Genomic DNA, 14,545 nt, shown 5'->3' with positions numbered 1-14,545 from the left:
TTTGTATTAATGTTAGCGTTACCATTTTGGGACTGTATAATTTAAAAGAGCAAAGACATGTCAATTTCAAGAGTTGCTTTTATTTACCTCCAGTACACTTGCAAGATGTCTGACTGAGGAGACACTTAACAATTTCAGGACTACACAGGGAAAAATCTCAATCTGAGATTATTTTTCCTCTCAGCATAAATTCACATTTCAAGAGCATTCACATATAGACCTATTGCAGGTGTACTTGTCACAAAACAACTGTCGTGAACAGTTTCTACATACAGTAGAACCATCGTCAAAAATTTTCAGATTTTTAAGTTTAGTTGTAAGATTGTTATTGTAAGATTGCAACTGTTTCTTCAAAAATTCCATACAAACAAAGTATGTTTTTTTTATGGTTCAGATACAGTTAAGCAACAAATGAAAATCAAAGGATACTTTAATGAAAAGGGAAAAAAAAACCATGCAGATTCAACTCGTCCATATCTCTGGATGATTATACAGTTATTCAAACCTCATAGTAGGAATACTGCTTGAAGATCAGAATGACAAGACTTGTGTAGCTTGACACAATTAAAACAAACATTTTTACATTTGACCAGGAATTAATTTCAACCTCTGTCATAAAAATCAGCCTTGCTGTGTTAGACGGGCCTGTTTAGCAGAAAACAGGACAAACAAGGATCTAAAGAGATTCATCAGTGCAAAATATCTCTCACTGAGATGGGAGCAGAGTAGATGAGCTGCGTTGCCAAAAAAAGGTCCAAAACAGACAAACAGTGCATCAGTAAAAAGTCAGTGACATCCTCCTGTGTACTAGTATCTTTCCCTTGACCATCGAATTTAAATTCAGGCCCTAATTATTTCATTTAAAAAGCCACATATACTTTTTGACAAATTGTACATTTTCCATAAGTACACTATTGACAAAATGATTACATCTGACAAAATATTAGTGCTATTTTCCGTTAATGTAAGTACAATATTTTAGTTTGGACTCTTTAGGGCATCAAAAACAAATCGTAAAATGCAAGTTGTCACATAATGGCCTAATTATACCGGCAATACAATATTTAACATCAAAGGGTTTAGTGTCATATAAAAACCAAAAAGATCATCTTACTGCACATTAGCAAATGAAATATATACAAATCTACATTAGGTCATTGAAATTCTGAATAGGCACTTTAATTCAAAACAGTTCAGCCAGCCCTCAGAGTCATCTTTGATGATACAACATCACAAAGACACAGCAGTTAAATTTAAAAAAAAAAAAAAAAGACCCAGAAACAGACATTAGCCCTAATAACCACATCAGTAGATTTGGCCAAATCAGACACACACCTACTTGTAAAATGCACAAAAAGGGAAGAAATATTTTTTAACATGCGAACACTGTAGAGGAAAACAAATTCCTGGAATGAATATTAACCTCCCTCATGACTCCTGTACAGTGTACCTTAGATGGGAAGAGTCATAGTGCACCAAGTAGTCCTATTAACAAAAGGGCAAGGTAATAATTATTAGTGTCACACTACAAAACAATAAATAAATAAATACAAAATAAATTGTTTTATAAATAAATCATTTTGTGTTAAATAAATAAATCAATATGTCAATATGTAAAAAGCCTGAGCACGAAGAGAAGAGCCAGGCAGTGCTAAAATTTAAGATGAAGGAGATGCTTCAGGACACTGTTGAGGAAGCAGTTAAAGTTGGCCTTATAGTGTCCATAGTACTTTAGGGCTGCAACTGAAGATTATTTTCATTATATTTCACAATTATTTTCTTGAATAATTGATTAATTGTTCAGTCTGTGAGAATACGGTGCTGTAAAAGAAAAAAAAAATTGTGAAAATGCCATTTCAAATTTCTCTAAGCCCAGGTAATGTCTTCAGTGTGTTTTGTCCAAAACCAAAGAGACATTCAATTTACTGTCTTAAAGAAAAGTGGCAAATCCTCAACTCAAAACAGCTGAAAAATGATGATAACATAAGAGATAACTGATAGAATGACTGCAGTGTTAAAATAGTTGCCAATTAAGTTTCCATCAAACAACTAATCAATTAATCGGCTAACCGCTGTGGCTCTAATTTACCTACAATCTTGTTGTAGAAAATATTTGTTGTCTTTTAAAATTAAAAACCCATTACTGTTCCCATCACAGATGACAATATCCTTTCCTACTGGCTTCCTCTTCAGCCAATTAAAATCCCTCGTTTCACCTCTTTAAACCTTCTCCATTGAGCAGGAGGCAAGCACACGGAATGCAGGGAAAGATAACTCGAGGTCAGGTCAACCCGTCTGTGGATACACTATTGAGATTAGTAATGTAACTGTAGTGTAAATGCTCCGTAATAAGTGTTAATAAGTGGTAACAGCGCAAAGTTTCAGGTTAGCTTTGAACTGCCCTAAATTTGTTAAGATACTGTAGGTCATCATACAAATACTTGACGGAAGCTAGACAGATACAGGACCTTTTGTCAGGAGCAACCTCACCACAGAGAAAAGTCTTAACTGCATATAAAACTGTTTAAGGGATCGCTGCGCACAGTCAGAGTGTGTTTGGGGGTTTTAGAGAGAACAGACAAAAGCACTGGCATATTGCCGTACTAGTACAAACTTGGGAGCAAAATCTACCGCCTCCTTAAATGTTAGCTAAACGTGCATCTGGCATGATATTTAAGTAACCACTACACTTGAGGTGCACTTGATTTACAGTACCTTGCCTTACATATAGTGCATTCACATTCAAGATTAAAGTAATCCACCTAAATGGTGAGTTAAATCAAGCACACCTCAAGTTTGTCACAAAACTCAGACTATTTTGAAAACCTTAGACAAGAGAGGTAACCGCGTCAACGTGGGACAAAAACAGTTTGACATTTCAATCACAAATCCAAACAAATCAACTAACAGATTGTTTCTTTGTGAAATCAGCTTAGATGATTTGAGATTTCTGAAACAAACTGAATCCTGACAGCGCAAGCCTTCTTACAGTCTGTGCCTGCGAGGGTCGGAGCGTGGCGGGGAGGGTGGCGGGGGCAGGGTGACCGTGGTCGGGGGCTCCACTGGGTCATCCATCGGCAGTACCAGACGGGTGCCCCTGATTGCCACTTCATGTTCCGCCAGGGCGAGCTCTCGATCCAGACCTTCATCAGACGGGCCACCCGCGGTGCTGGTGGTGGAGGAGCGCTTGCGGTTGATGGTGCGGGATCCGGATGCGTCTGTGCTGACGGTGACGTCGGCATACATGGAGCTCACGCTGGCATCGTTCAGGATGAAGTCAGAGTCATCGTCATGGAGCTGACCTTCATTCTGGTACGTGCAAAGGGGAAAGGAGGAGGGGAAAAAAGAAAAGCAAGGGACGGAAGAGATGAAGATGATTACAATCACAGGGGAAGGAGAGTTGAACCGCAAAAAAACTATTACTTTAAATAAAGTCAGTATCCAAATACAAACAGTGGTGAAGCCCCACCACCAAACTTCAACACACAAGTTCAAGTTTACATATAAGTTTCATCTTAAGCGTTGAAAAACAGGTATATATTTCAAATAACAATTAAGAAAAGTAAAGAAACTCATTAGTAACACTATTGTTTCACTAAATCTCTGTTTATTTCCTATGGTCAAACGAGTTACTGTTGGGGCATTTAATGAAAAGAAACTTCAACTGTATTAAATGGTGGTTTATGTCCAAACCTCATAGGCTTGTGGGCTGGTGAGGCATCGTGCTAGCGGTCCACAACAAGCAGGCAGAGTAGCAGTGAGAGGCGGACCGCTGTGGGTCAGGAGGGGTTTCAGGTAGCTGGTGAACAAGCTTCTGTCAAGGACTTAACTGTTTAGACACACTTACTTTCAAGTAAACAACCTAATAAGTCAGCAAACTGTCTGATGTGTTTGAAACTGGAAAATACTATGCAAACTTTATCAGTATCTTATCATGAATCTTATATGCAGTTCAGGGCTTACTAAGAGACCTTTTCAGCAAAATTTTAAGGGTTTGGGATCAAAAAAAAAAAAAACCTCCAAGGACTATAAAATAGTATGTATGTATTTTAAAATATTTAGTTTGAGGCTCTATCAGTAACACTCCCATAAAGAAAGATCAAGTTACTACTTGATACTTCTTTGTGAAGAGCACCCTCTGGTGTTCAAAGCTGAATTCACCATCTACAAGATTTTAAATATGTGATCCATGGCTCAAAGGATACTTGTGGTCAAAGTTATACCAGATCCTGAAGGGCCAGGCGCTCTCGTGTTTGGTGTTCCTCCGCAGTGACCCATCCAACCCCGCCGAACTCTGTTAAGCCGAACATTCATATTTATTTACTGTTTCGTTCCTTGTAATGTTTTTATTTGATGTATGGTTAGAAGAATTTTAAATAACTGCTAAAACAAGAGATTTCAATCTGTCATGATTACTTACAGAGTTTTCTTGATCAGAGTCCACACCCACTCTGAAAGGGAAAAGTTAGCAGCCATGATTTTGACAGAAAAACATTCAATAGAGTGGATGAAACGCAGTCAGAGAGATAAAAGGCACACAAACAGTTGTACAGCCTTACGGTATGCTCATGAAGGACAGCATGGGCATGGTGCCCCCGCCACAGATCCAGACAGTGAAGAAGACAATTAGGAGGGTGGTTGAAAACATCATCTGACGAGCGTACGTCGCTGTGTCTCGGATAGAAAGAGCAAAGGTCATTGCCCCACGCAGACCTGGGAGAGACAGAAGGCAGGACAGTATGAGAGACTAAGAAAGAGTGTATGTGTGTTTCACCATAATACTGTGTGAGAGGGGCCCAGAGTGAGACACTGTGCAATTTTTCATTACACATCAGCTCAAGAGATGCTGCAAAATGTGTTTAACTTCACTCAATATTGCAGCTCTTGGGGTCCATTTTTCCTAACTGCTGATGTTATTTGTTAGCAAGCTTATTCTTCAGTCTGTCGATGTGGGTGTTTTTTCCTCTCATGGCCGTGTAGGCATTCATCACCATAGCATGTAGCAATGCTAATCAGTTATATTTAAAGTTTATTCATCATATTTAGATTATGCCCCGAGATAACATTTTTAAATTCTCTGCATAATTAAAGGGAAAAAACCCTGTTGGTTTAAACACAAACAAATATGAGCAGAGAGATGAAGGGGATTTTTAGAATTAGCCCGTTTCAACCTTAAATGTCAGCTCCTGCATGAGCGGTTATTCATAACAATACTGTATGTGAGTGGGAGTGTTGTTGGTCTAAAAAGAGACTGCCTTAGCACAACATTATCTAGACTAATGGATAATGTTTTTAAACTTCCACTGACAGTTTATTTCATGGAACCACATCACAGGTGAGTGGTAGTTTACTCCGTTTGGGTCCAAGCCTGAGAAACTTCACTCATCTTTACTATGTAGAAAATCAGAGACCCTACATACCTGCAAACATCATGACGTGCTGAAAGTTAGACCCAATTTTGTTCTTGCGGCCCAAGTTGAGCAGGAAGGACAAAGGGTAGATGTTTGCTGCTCTGCCCAGAAACACTGCCACCTACACCACACAGGAAGGTCAAGGGCACAACACAGTGAAATAATAATACACTGCAGGCAGGCTGGTTTGGAAAATAATCATGGGTAGATGGCAGTACTGAAATTCTGTCTCAAGGTTGACTAATGTTTCCTTTAAATGTGTTCTCAATTTCATTCTGCTTGTTTTATTATTCTTGGGCTCCCTGAAGCACGGAATAAAATATACTTTAAAATACATATACTGTATGAACATACTGAACTATACTGTATAGTATGGGCGGCAGTATTGCTAGCATTAGTATCATGCCATATTTTCATAGATTTACTGGAGTTTTTAACAAATGCAGGCAGGTTTACCAGGGGAACATGTTATGGTAAATAACAGCATCATCAAAATATTTACAAGCCTAAAAGACCAACCAGTGGTTGTGTGGAACAACGCATTTTTCAGATAGCACCAGAAAGGCCTTGATTTGTTTGTGCGGAGCATTAACACCAGGCAGAGTAAAGGATACAAAGGCTCCAATGATGAACAAAGGGTTGAAAACATGTGACTGGAAGGAGAAGAGAGTCAGACCCATATAGGAGAAGATGAAGTTCTCTGCCAGGAAGTTCAGAAGCTCAAACAACTGATGGGTAAAAGACAAACAAATACACATACTGAAAACAAACAGGAAAAATTCACACGGCATTCAGTGTAAACCTACAAGTCATATACGTGTATAGCTTTCGGAAAAATGCCAGCTGAATGTTGACATGGATTGGATAGGACACTAACCAGAAAAGCAGATACAACCCACATGTGCCATAACTGTCAACTGTTATTCTAACCTATTGACAGACATGTTAACTCCTCCAAATCTCGCATAAAACCCTGCCCAAATGAAAACTGTGATGTTTATTTGCATTCTATAGAAATAAAGTGATTGCCATAAAAGCCAACAGCACTTAATCCACTATCACACACTGCAACCAAAAGTGCTTTTAATTTACTTTAGTTACATTGCTTTTAAAATCCCCAACTGATGTCCTGAATATAACTAAGAACATACTGTGTATTCACTTAACTGACTATTACAACGCAAATTATGATTTTCTTCATTTCAGTCTAGTTTTCAGGCTCTGAAAGGCACACAAACTGAATTTCTCATTTTTTTTAATCACGGCATTACTAGATATTCAGAGACATGTCTATCTTGGTTCTTCTCAATCTCACTGCCGTTGATACAGATGACCACGGATTTATTCTAGTCCATATCCAATCTAATCCATTAGAAACACAGTGCTGTGCTACATACTCATGTCCACAAACTTCTCACCCCGTCATGTGGTGACACGTTATGATGCTGGGGTCAAGGTTATTTAGCCTCTATATGCTTCCACTAGCTGGTATTGTTAAAAACATATTGGTTCAGCTCTGCCTAGATGACACAAATATTTGTACAAAGGACCCGTGGCCATCAGGTCAATCCCCTCTGTGTTTCAGCTAATAAATTACATCAGCTTTTGGTTTTCTCAGAACTCTCTGCAACTTAACAAAAGTAAAACAGGGGTTTGTCATTTGTCAAACATCCGCTCTTCTGACTATTTTCTTGTAAGACATTTCTCTGTGTTTTTATTTATTTTTATTGTGTTTTTCTTCAATTCTGCAACTTTGTAAAACTAGATTTTTTTTTGAATGGAAATACAAATAACCTATGATACTGAGAGTAGTATTACTGGTAGTAGCAGTGTTGGTCTTGGCATAATGTGTTGTGGTGCATTGATTAAAGTTCTTTAAAACATAGTAGTTACAGTGGGTTGGGATCACTGTGATCGCATTTCACCTGTTTGGTCCTGTCCTGAGATTCAGGGGAGAGATTGTTGTAGGTGTAGTGAGCCTGAGTGATCCCACAGAACAGCACAGCTACTACACCTGAATAAAAACAAAGACAGATTTCACTTCAGTGTCACTCAAAACATTCTAAATTATACTTTAGTGGAGGGGGTTCAAAAGCATTTGGAAAAAAAAAAAATCAGCATTAATTTTGTCAATGAAAAGACAAAAAAATATTCATCTAGTCTTTTTCAGTAAGAAAATTAAGTAACAACATAGAAATAAACATTTGAAAAAACAAAAACTATGGTGAGATGTATCACAATTTTCATAAAAAAAATAAATAATAATGTGACAATGGATACTCAGTTGTGCGAACAGGTACGCAAGGTCCTTTGCAATCTTGTGGTTTAGGAGAATAACACATCTAATTTAAATATCCATCCCATGTACATCACAAAGCTTGAGGGTGTGAATAACATGGTTTGATGACTTCAAGTGTCCTGGTGTGAATGGTTCATCCCTCACTGTGTTAATGACAGTGTCATCACTTTTAGGTTGACAGTTGGATCTTCCTAAGAAGAAAACCTAAGATAGCTAAACATTTCTGGTTTCTTGAAGAATGGCCCATGTACAGGTTTCATAAAGCAGAAAAAAAAATACACGATTAAACATCAGACTGAGTCTTGTAAAATCAAAATTAAGTTAATCTAAATTTTTTTTAGACTAGACAATAGCAAATACTCATCAAATGACCAAAATGTCATTAAAAGTCATTTGTATTTTTGTCAAAGGCCTAAGACTGAAACTAAATCTGAAACAGATGCCAGGATCTACACTGTTTAAATTGCATGCAGGAGTACTGGGTGTACCTGTGAACCCGCAGGCCTCGGCCAACAGGAAAGTGCTCCAGGACATGAGGAAAAAGAGAGCTGTCTCCAGCAACGGGAAGTCTCTCAACTTAGTGAACTTGGTCACGTGATAAAAATTGAAAGTCAAGGACAAAACAAGAACCGGCACATCCACAGTACACCTGCAGCCCTCATAAGTGACAACAGAAACACAGATATATATTAATGAGAATGAATTGAAAGACATTGTCTTGGTAAGATGAGACAATCTGAACAGATGGAATAAAACAAATGAAGTATAGAAGTACGTAAGCACTGTTCTATTTTATTGTTCAAATATAAAATTCCGGCTACACCCATCTGGTCTGGTCTACAATGATTTAACAGCTGCAGTTTTCTTGAATTAGAAGCAGGACAACTGTTTTAATCCCTGTAGTGTTAGTCTGTTGGTTCTTATGCATACTTGTGAATATAAATTATTATATTATTATTAATTATTATTACTCCTCAACATTATGTAACGGTAAGAAACAGGTGAAAGGATATGAAAGCGGTCATGACTCCAGTGGCCACTCCAAGAGCAAAGGATCCACTGAAGACGCCCAGAAAGATGCCGAAAGATTTCAACATGGCCATGGCCTCAAAGCTGTGGCTGTTGTCTCCTGCAGGCTGGTACGCAACAATAGAGCTGAAGGGCAGACAGACGGGAGTACACAGAAAAAAAAAAAAAACATTTACATGAAAAAAGGAAATACACGGTTACTGAGAATCCAGGAAGGGAAACTGGTCAGATGCCCCACACATGCTCAGATAGACACAAACGGAAACAATTTTCAAGATGTTGGTCAAGCGTCAAATTAAACCTGCAGCAACCCAAATCCAATTCTGATTTTGTATAAATTTAGGGGATCTTGGTTTCCCATTAAAAACTAAACAAAAACTCTACACACATGGACTGGAGTTGGGTTTCACAGTCATAAAAAGGGAAGAGGTTAGTGTCTTGCATGCCCAACTCTGATTGGATCTTGGATCTCTCAACTCTATTTGGTTGATACCCAATGAGAGTGCAAATAAATAAAGAAAAAAACAATTCAGGCGCTAACCATTTATGACGCATAGCACCCAAATTACCTCAAGACCAACAAAGCAAATCACCAGCCCTAATATCCAGCAGTATTAAACCTTTTAGACAGCAGAGATTACCAAAACATCAATAATAAAGTATTTTTTGGTCATTTGCTGGTTCTGTAGATCAGAGAGAAAAATGATACAATGAGTGGATATAAAAGGGCTTCAGTGACTGGGGGGTGTAGGGGAGGGTAGTGATCATCTTAATGGGTGGTGGTTCACGGCTACACTCTAAATAAAAGATCTGCATCACATTGGCTGAATTAAGATGATCAGATTCTAGCGCTATAACACTGCCGGCACAACCACCCACCCACCCACCGGGGGCTCAATGTCTGGTTTTCTCCCAGCCATTCCTCTACCCCCTCGGAGAAGACTGGGCCATCGTCTCCTGGGGAGTGCATAGCTCCAGCCTCCTGCCTACCCTGTTTCTCCAACCGGAGGAGAACACTGCATACATACGTACAGGCGGGCGATGAATGACACGGGTGGGTGAAGGGAGGCAAGCAGTGAAATGACAGGGATGGATGTTAGTATGATTAGTGTCCATTCATGTGCAATGTACAACACAAACAGCTGAATTTGCCAGAAGTAGCATGATTACAGTGCAGGTCAGCAACACAGAGCTAGGGTTAAAGGACAGGTTCACATTTTCACAATTTAATTTGTCTTACAACAACACATATGTGCCCTTATATGCACGTTTTAAATGTTATTGGTCACTGTAATTGTTCCTCCTGTCCATACTGGCCATGAAAGGATCCCTTCCTAATACAATACTAATTTAAGTGACTGGGGACAAAATCCATGGTCCTCGTTCTGTGTAAAAATGAATTTTTTAACTGAAGCTTATATGAGGTTTAAGCAGTCAGTCTGACAAAACAAACAAGGATCTTCTGAAGTTTCCGTCTTTTTAGTACAAAATTATTTGTGTTACTATCCCTCAGTTGAAGCTTAGCAAGGAAAAACTTTATAAAAAAACAAAATGTTGAATTTCACACCAGAAAGTTGGTAGCTTTGTAAAAACACCCACTTGATTTATCTAACTCAAGACTGCTGGAGCCTCCCATGAGCTTCAACTGAACTTAAGAACATGCTTTTACACCAAAAAAAAAAGGGGCAATGCATTTTGTCCCCATCACTTCTTTTGGAGACATGTTAGGAAGGGATCTTTTAACAGCCAATATGAACAGGAGGAATGATTACAGAAACTAGTAACTATTGAAATGTATTGTTTTGAGATAGACTTAAAAAAAATGTGAGCCTATTCTTTAATGGGGAACTACTGTTGCTTTGACAAAAGACAAGTGGGAAATACTGTTGCTGTGAGGGCCCACGTGTATATTTCTGTAGGATGTAATCAGTGCTTACGAAGAGAGAACAATGGCCACAGCATCATTGAGGACACTCTCCCCGAAGAGTAAAGCATACAGGTCCACATCTACCTTGAGCTCATTGAAGATAGCCAGCACTGTCACTGGAATACAGAGGAAGAAAAAAATAAAACATGCATGAATATTGCATAGGACAATAGGAGCAAGGAAAGTCCTCAAACAATGATCATCATATGAAAAATAAAGATTCATTGCTAAGCTGCCTCCATTGATGCTGAATATATAGATAGTGAAAGCTAATGCGACATTACTTACCTGGGTCTGTTGCCGAAACTATGGCCCCGAAGAAGAGGCAGTCAGTAAAGTAAAAATCTCCCCCTAGCTGACCCACAACTTTCATGAAGGACACAAAGCCATACATGATCAACCTAGCAGGAAAGAAGGACGCAAACAAGACGCACAACAAAGCTTATCAGATGAAATGAGATAAAATCTTCCATTATGTGAGTCTGAATGTAGAGCATAATGGTGAAAACAAAACATCACATTTATGAGGTTATTTCAGAGAACCCCAAATGACTTACCCGATAACAAAGCACGATATAACTGTTCCCATGAAAGCATAGGCCAGGATGGAGCCGATGTTTCTGAAAAAATGTCTCTGAAACAGAAAAAGACAGGTTTATTTAAACGGAGGATGTCTAGTACTGGTTGTGAGGTTGGAAGAATATAGACAAGTATCAAAATAATCATAAATGTATGTGTAGTCACATGTAAAATAATTCAGCTTTTAATTGTAATGCAATATTCTGTAGAAAATAAAAAACATCTCATTTTAAATCATAAGTAATTTGTATAAAATCTTATTTGTGAAAAACCTGAATCTGACTGTTATTTTCCAGGAATAGAGTATCATAACTCCTTTTGACCCTCTTACCCTTTTCAGACTGTAACCGGCGTGGAAGATGATGGGAGGCAGTAAAATGTTGAAAAACACTTCTGGGTCAAAGGTCACCTGAAGACAGGGGTTAAGTTATAAGAAGTTATACACCTTTTTACAAGTAGCGAATTCCCCACTTGTTCAACATGACACTTTTCCAACTTTCTTCACAGTATATACTGTTTGTGTATGCAAACCAGTAAACTGAAAACATTTTTACATTTTCATTTTAGATATATAGGTGCTTTTCCACCACAAGCTCCAGGAACTTTCATTTCCCAAGAACTAATGTGTGGGTACTTTCCTTGCGGTAAAAGTTCCTCCAGCGTTTTTGCAATTTAGATTTCTACAGCAGAGCCAAAGCCCAAAGAAGACAGAGCAAATTAGTCCACTGATGTATCAAGAGTGCGACGGTCATTTTTCATGTCATTTGGATGCGTGTACAATGTCGTCCTCTGCCAAAATGGGCAACAAACGTTGGACTTCGTCATCTGTCCATCAGTCATAAAATCTTCTGGGCTGCTCCATCCTGATTACTGTCGGTCACAAGCCACAAGCAAAACAACAAGTTTGCAGTTGCGGGTTTTTAAAAAAAATGCCGGGCTGTATAACAATGCTGCAGAAAATGCTAGCGGACTTGACCAATCAGTCACACTCAGCACTGCAAGCCCCAACCCAGACTTTCCTAAATCTTGAAAAACTACTGCCCCCTGAGCGTGGACTTTTTTGTTTGGTAAAACTATCTCCCTGGAACTTAATTCAGAGCCTGGTTCGTCTGGTGGAAACACAGTTAGTGGAGCTGAGTTGCTCCAAAGGTTCCTGTTCCTGGGGGAATGTTCCTACGGTGGAAATGCACCTTATGTCAAAGTTTGCTGAGGCTGTTTATCACACTATATACAGTCACATGGACAAAACTCAATTGTATTTACAGAATTTGAAAGTTTTCATTTCAAGGTTACTGTCAAGCCCTTATCAGTATATCCATTAGATATATTTTCAGTTGGTAACTCCATATGCTCCATCTGTTCATCCCCTTGCCTTTCTCAGCATCTCATCGTCCTGCACTTGGTGACCTTTGCTCCGGCTGACTTCCCCCTTCAGAGTGTACTCGTAGAATCGGCCGCTGACGTTGACCAACAGAGTGGCAGGACTGGCGTTGACAGCACAGCTGAGGATCACGTCGCTCATGCTCTGGGGCACGTGGACACCGAACCGCAGGATCACACCCACCAACAGGCCTTTGGGGAGGAGGAGAAGAGGAGAGAGGGGGTAAAGGCAAAGCAGTCGGCCAGAAATCTCCAGGAAATATCCCTTGTGTGGCAAAATAGTGTGAGGTTCTATTTAAAACACCTGCCTTGAATTATTTGAGTGTGCTGCATGCTTTTGATTGGATTAGGCTCTTACAAAAAACAAATATTAATTGGGCCAAATTAATTATTCTGAAAGCCATGGATTCATCAAAGCAGCTCCTCGCTGCATGCTGAAAATGAATGAGGGTGCAGGTGTCTGGCTAGTTAAAGGGGAAGATGAGTTGCTTTTTTTTTTTTTTTTTAAATCAGCTGCTGTAGCAAAAATATCCCACATATTGCCTTAGAAGTTATTATTCAATAATCAGCTGACAGAATGACAAACTCTACGAAAAAGACCGCCACAATTCCACAACCCTGACACAGTTACTATTTATAATCGGCTGTAAGTATAACACTACACAAATAATACTCGTTTGAATGCGAACGTCCCCCCCCCCCCAATGCACGATGAAGGCTAAGAGAAAGCTGTCAAAGTGAGCTCACAGGTCAAGTTCGAGGGGCTAACACCATCACAGCCGGCTAGTATTAACGCTAAGTTAAATTAAATGGTCGACATTGCCGTTAGCTAATGTTAGTGGTCTTACCATATATCATGGCGAGTCCTGTTTCGTGCAGGAACCTAAATCGCCGGTGTTTGAACAGCCATATCGTTAAAATGGTGAGGGTTAAGAGCATTATGAATATGAGAAGATTGGCACTGTCCTGGCGATGGCTCTCCTCAGCCATCCTCTCAGTTGCGACGTTGTCCATCGCATTGCTCTCGCCTTGGCTCCCGACGAGCACGAATGTCACCAGAAAAGGCAACAACGGGAGCGCTTTCGACGGTTTAACACCAAGAAAGCGTCTCAGTGTAATTCCCATTGTGACTTTCTGTGAAACGGGTCACATTTGTCATGTAATTCCTACCGGTTTTGTCGGGAAACTACCGCTTGGACGAAACGAGAGCAAATGACAGCTTCTTCCGCCGCCGTTATCAAAACACTGGAACTTCCGGTTCTTCAAAATAAAAGTCACCCCGTGATTGGTTGTCTAGGGGCCAACGCCGACATTTCATGGTGTTTCAAGGTTGAGGTTCGACACGACGCATGACTGTGCAATGAAATCCACCAGAAAGATATACTATGAACACACGCAAGAAAATGACAAATAATCATACAAATTAGAATTAAACAGAAAAAAATAGGTTAAATAAAAACTGAGGTAGAAAAAGAAACTGGCAAGAAAAAGTATGTGAACCCTGTGGAATTAGCTGGTTTTCTGCATTAATCGATCATAAAATGTGATCTAATCTTCATCAAAGTCACAAGTACAGGCAAAAATAATGTGCTTAAGGTAATAATACACAAACAATTATAGTCCTGAGTGTCTTTATTGAACAAACCCATTAAACATTTACCAGTCCTAGTGGAAAAGGTAAGTGAACCCTTGGATTTAATAACTGATCAAGCCTCCTTTGGTAGCAATGACCTCAAACAAGTGCTGCAGATCAGACCTGCACAATGTTCATGGGGAATTTTGGACCATTCTTCCTGACAGAACTGCTTCAGCTCAGACATATTCTTACGATGTCTGCTGTAAACGGTTCTCTCGAGATCCCATCACGGCATCTCTATTGGGTTAAGGTCAGGATTCTGACTGGGTCACTCCAATAAGCAG

General features: G+C 39.3%; 1 protein-coding gene across 2 annotated transcripts; it reads right to left on the bottom strand.

The window, feature by feature from the left end:
- Positions 1-1,809: 1,809 nt before the first annotated feature.
- Positions 1,810-13,847, bottom strand: LOC120803119 (sodium/hydrogen exchanger 6-like). 2 transcript variants are annotated; one of them, XM_040151461.1, is made up of 16 exons: positions 13,474-13,847; positions 12,618-12,817; positions 11,577-11,654; positions 11,224-11,300; positions 10,955-11,067; positions 10,677-10,782; positions 8,724-8,865; positions 8,199-8,304; positions 7,337-7,425; positions 6,026-6,139; positions 5,421-5,532; positions 4,560-4,713; positions 4,421-4,451; positions 4,206-4,294; positions 3,694-3,799; positions 1,810-3,309 (listed from the first exon to the last, which is right to left on the bottom strand). In XM_040151461.1, exons 1-16 carry the CDS (start codon positions 13,748-13,750, stop codon positions 2,986-2,988), a joined length of 2,118 nt encoding a protein of 705 aa, XP_040007395.1. In that variant the 5' UTR covers positions 13,751-13,847; the 3' UTR covers positions 1,810-2,985. The 2 variants fall into 2 exon arrangements, with proteins under 2 accessions (XP_040007395.1, XP_040007396.1); XM_040151462.1 differs by having other exon boundaries at positions 13,796-13,847.
- Positions 13,848-14,545: the final 698 nt, after the last annotated feature.

The sequence above is a fragment of the Xiphias gladius genome, chromosome 17 (genome assembly GCF_016859285.1).
Source record: "Xiphias gladius isolate SHS-SW01 ecotype Sanya breed wild chromosome 17, ASM1685928v1, whole genome shotgun sequence".
In the NCBI taxonomy this organism is placed as follows: Eukaryota; Metazoa; Chordata; class Actinopteri; order Istiophoriformes; family Xiphiidae; genus Xiphias; species Xiphias gladius.
The sequence above is the reverse complement of the archived record's forward strand: the minus strand, read 5'-3'. Positions and strand labels throughout refer to the sequence as shown.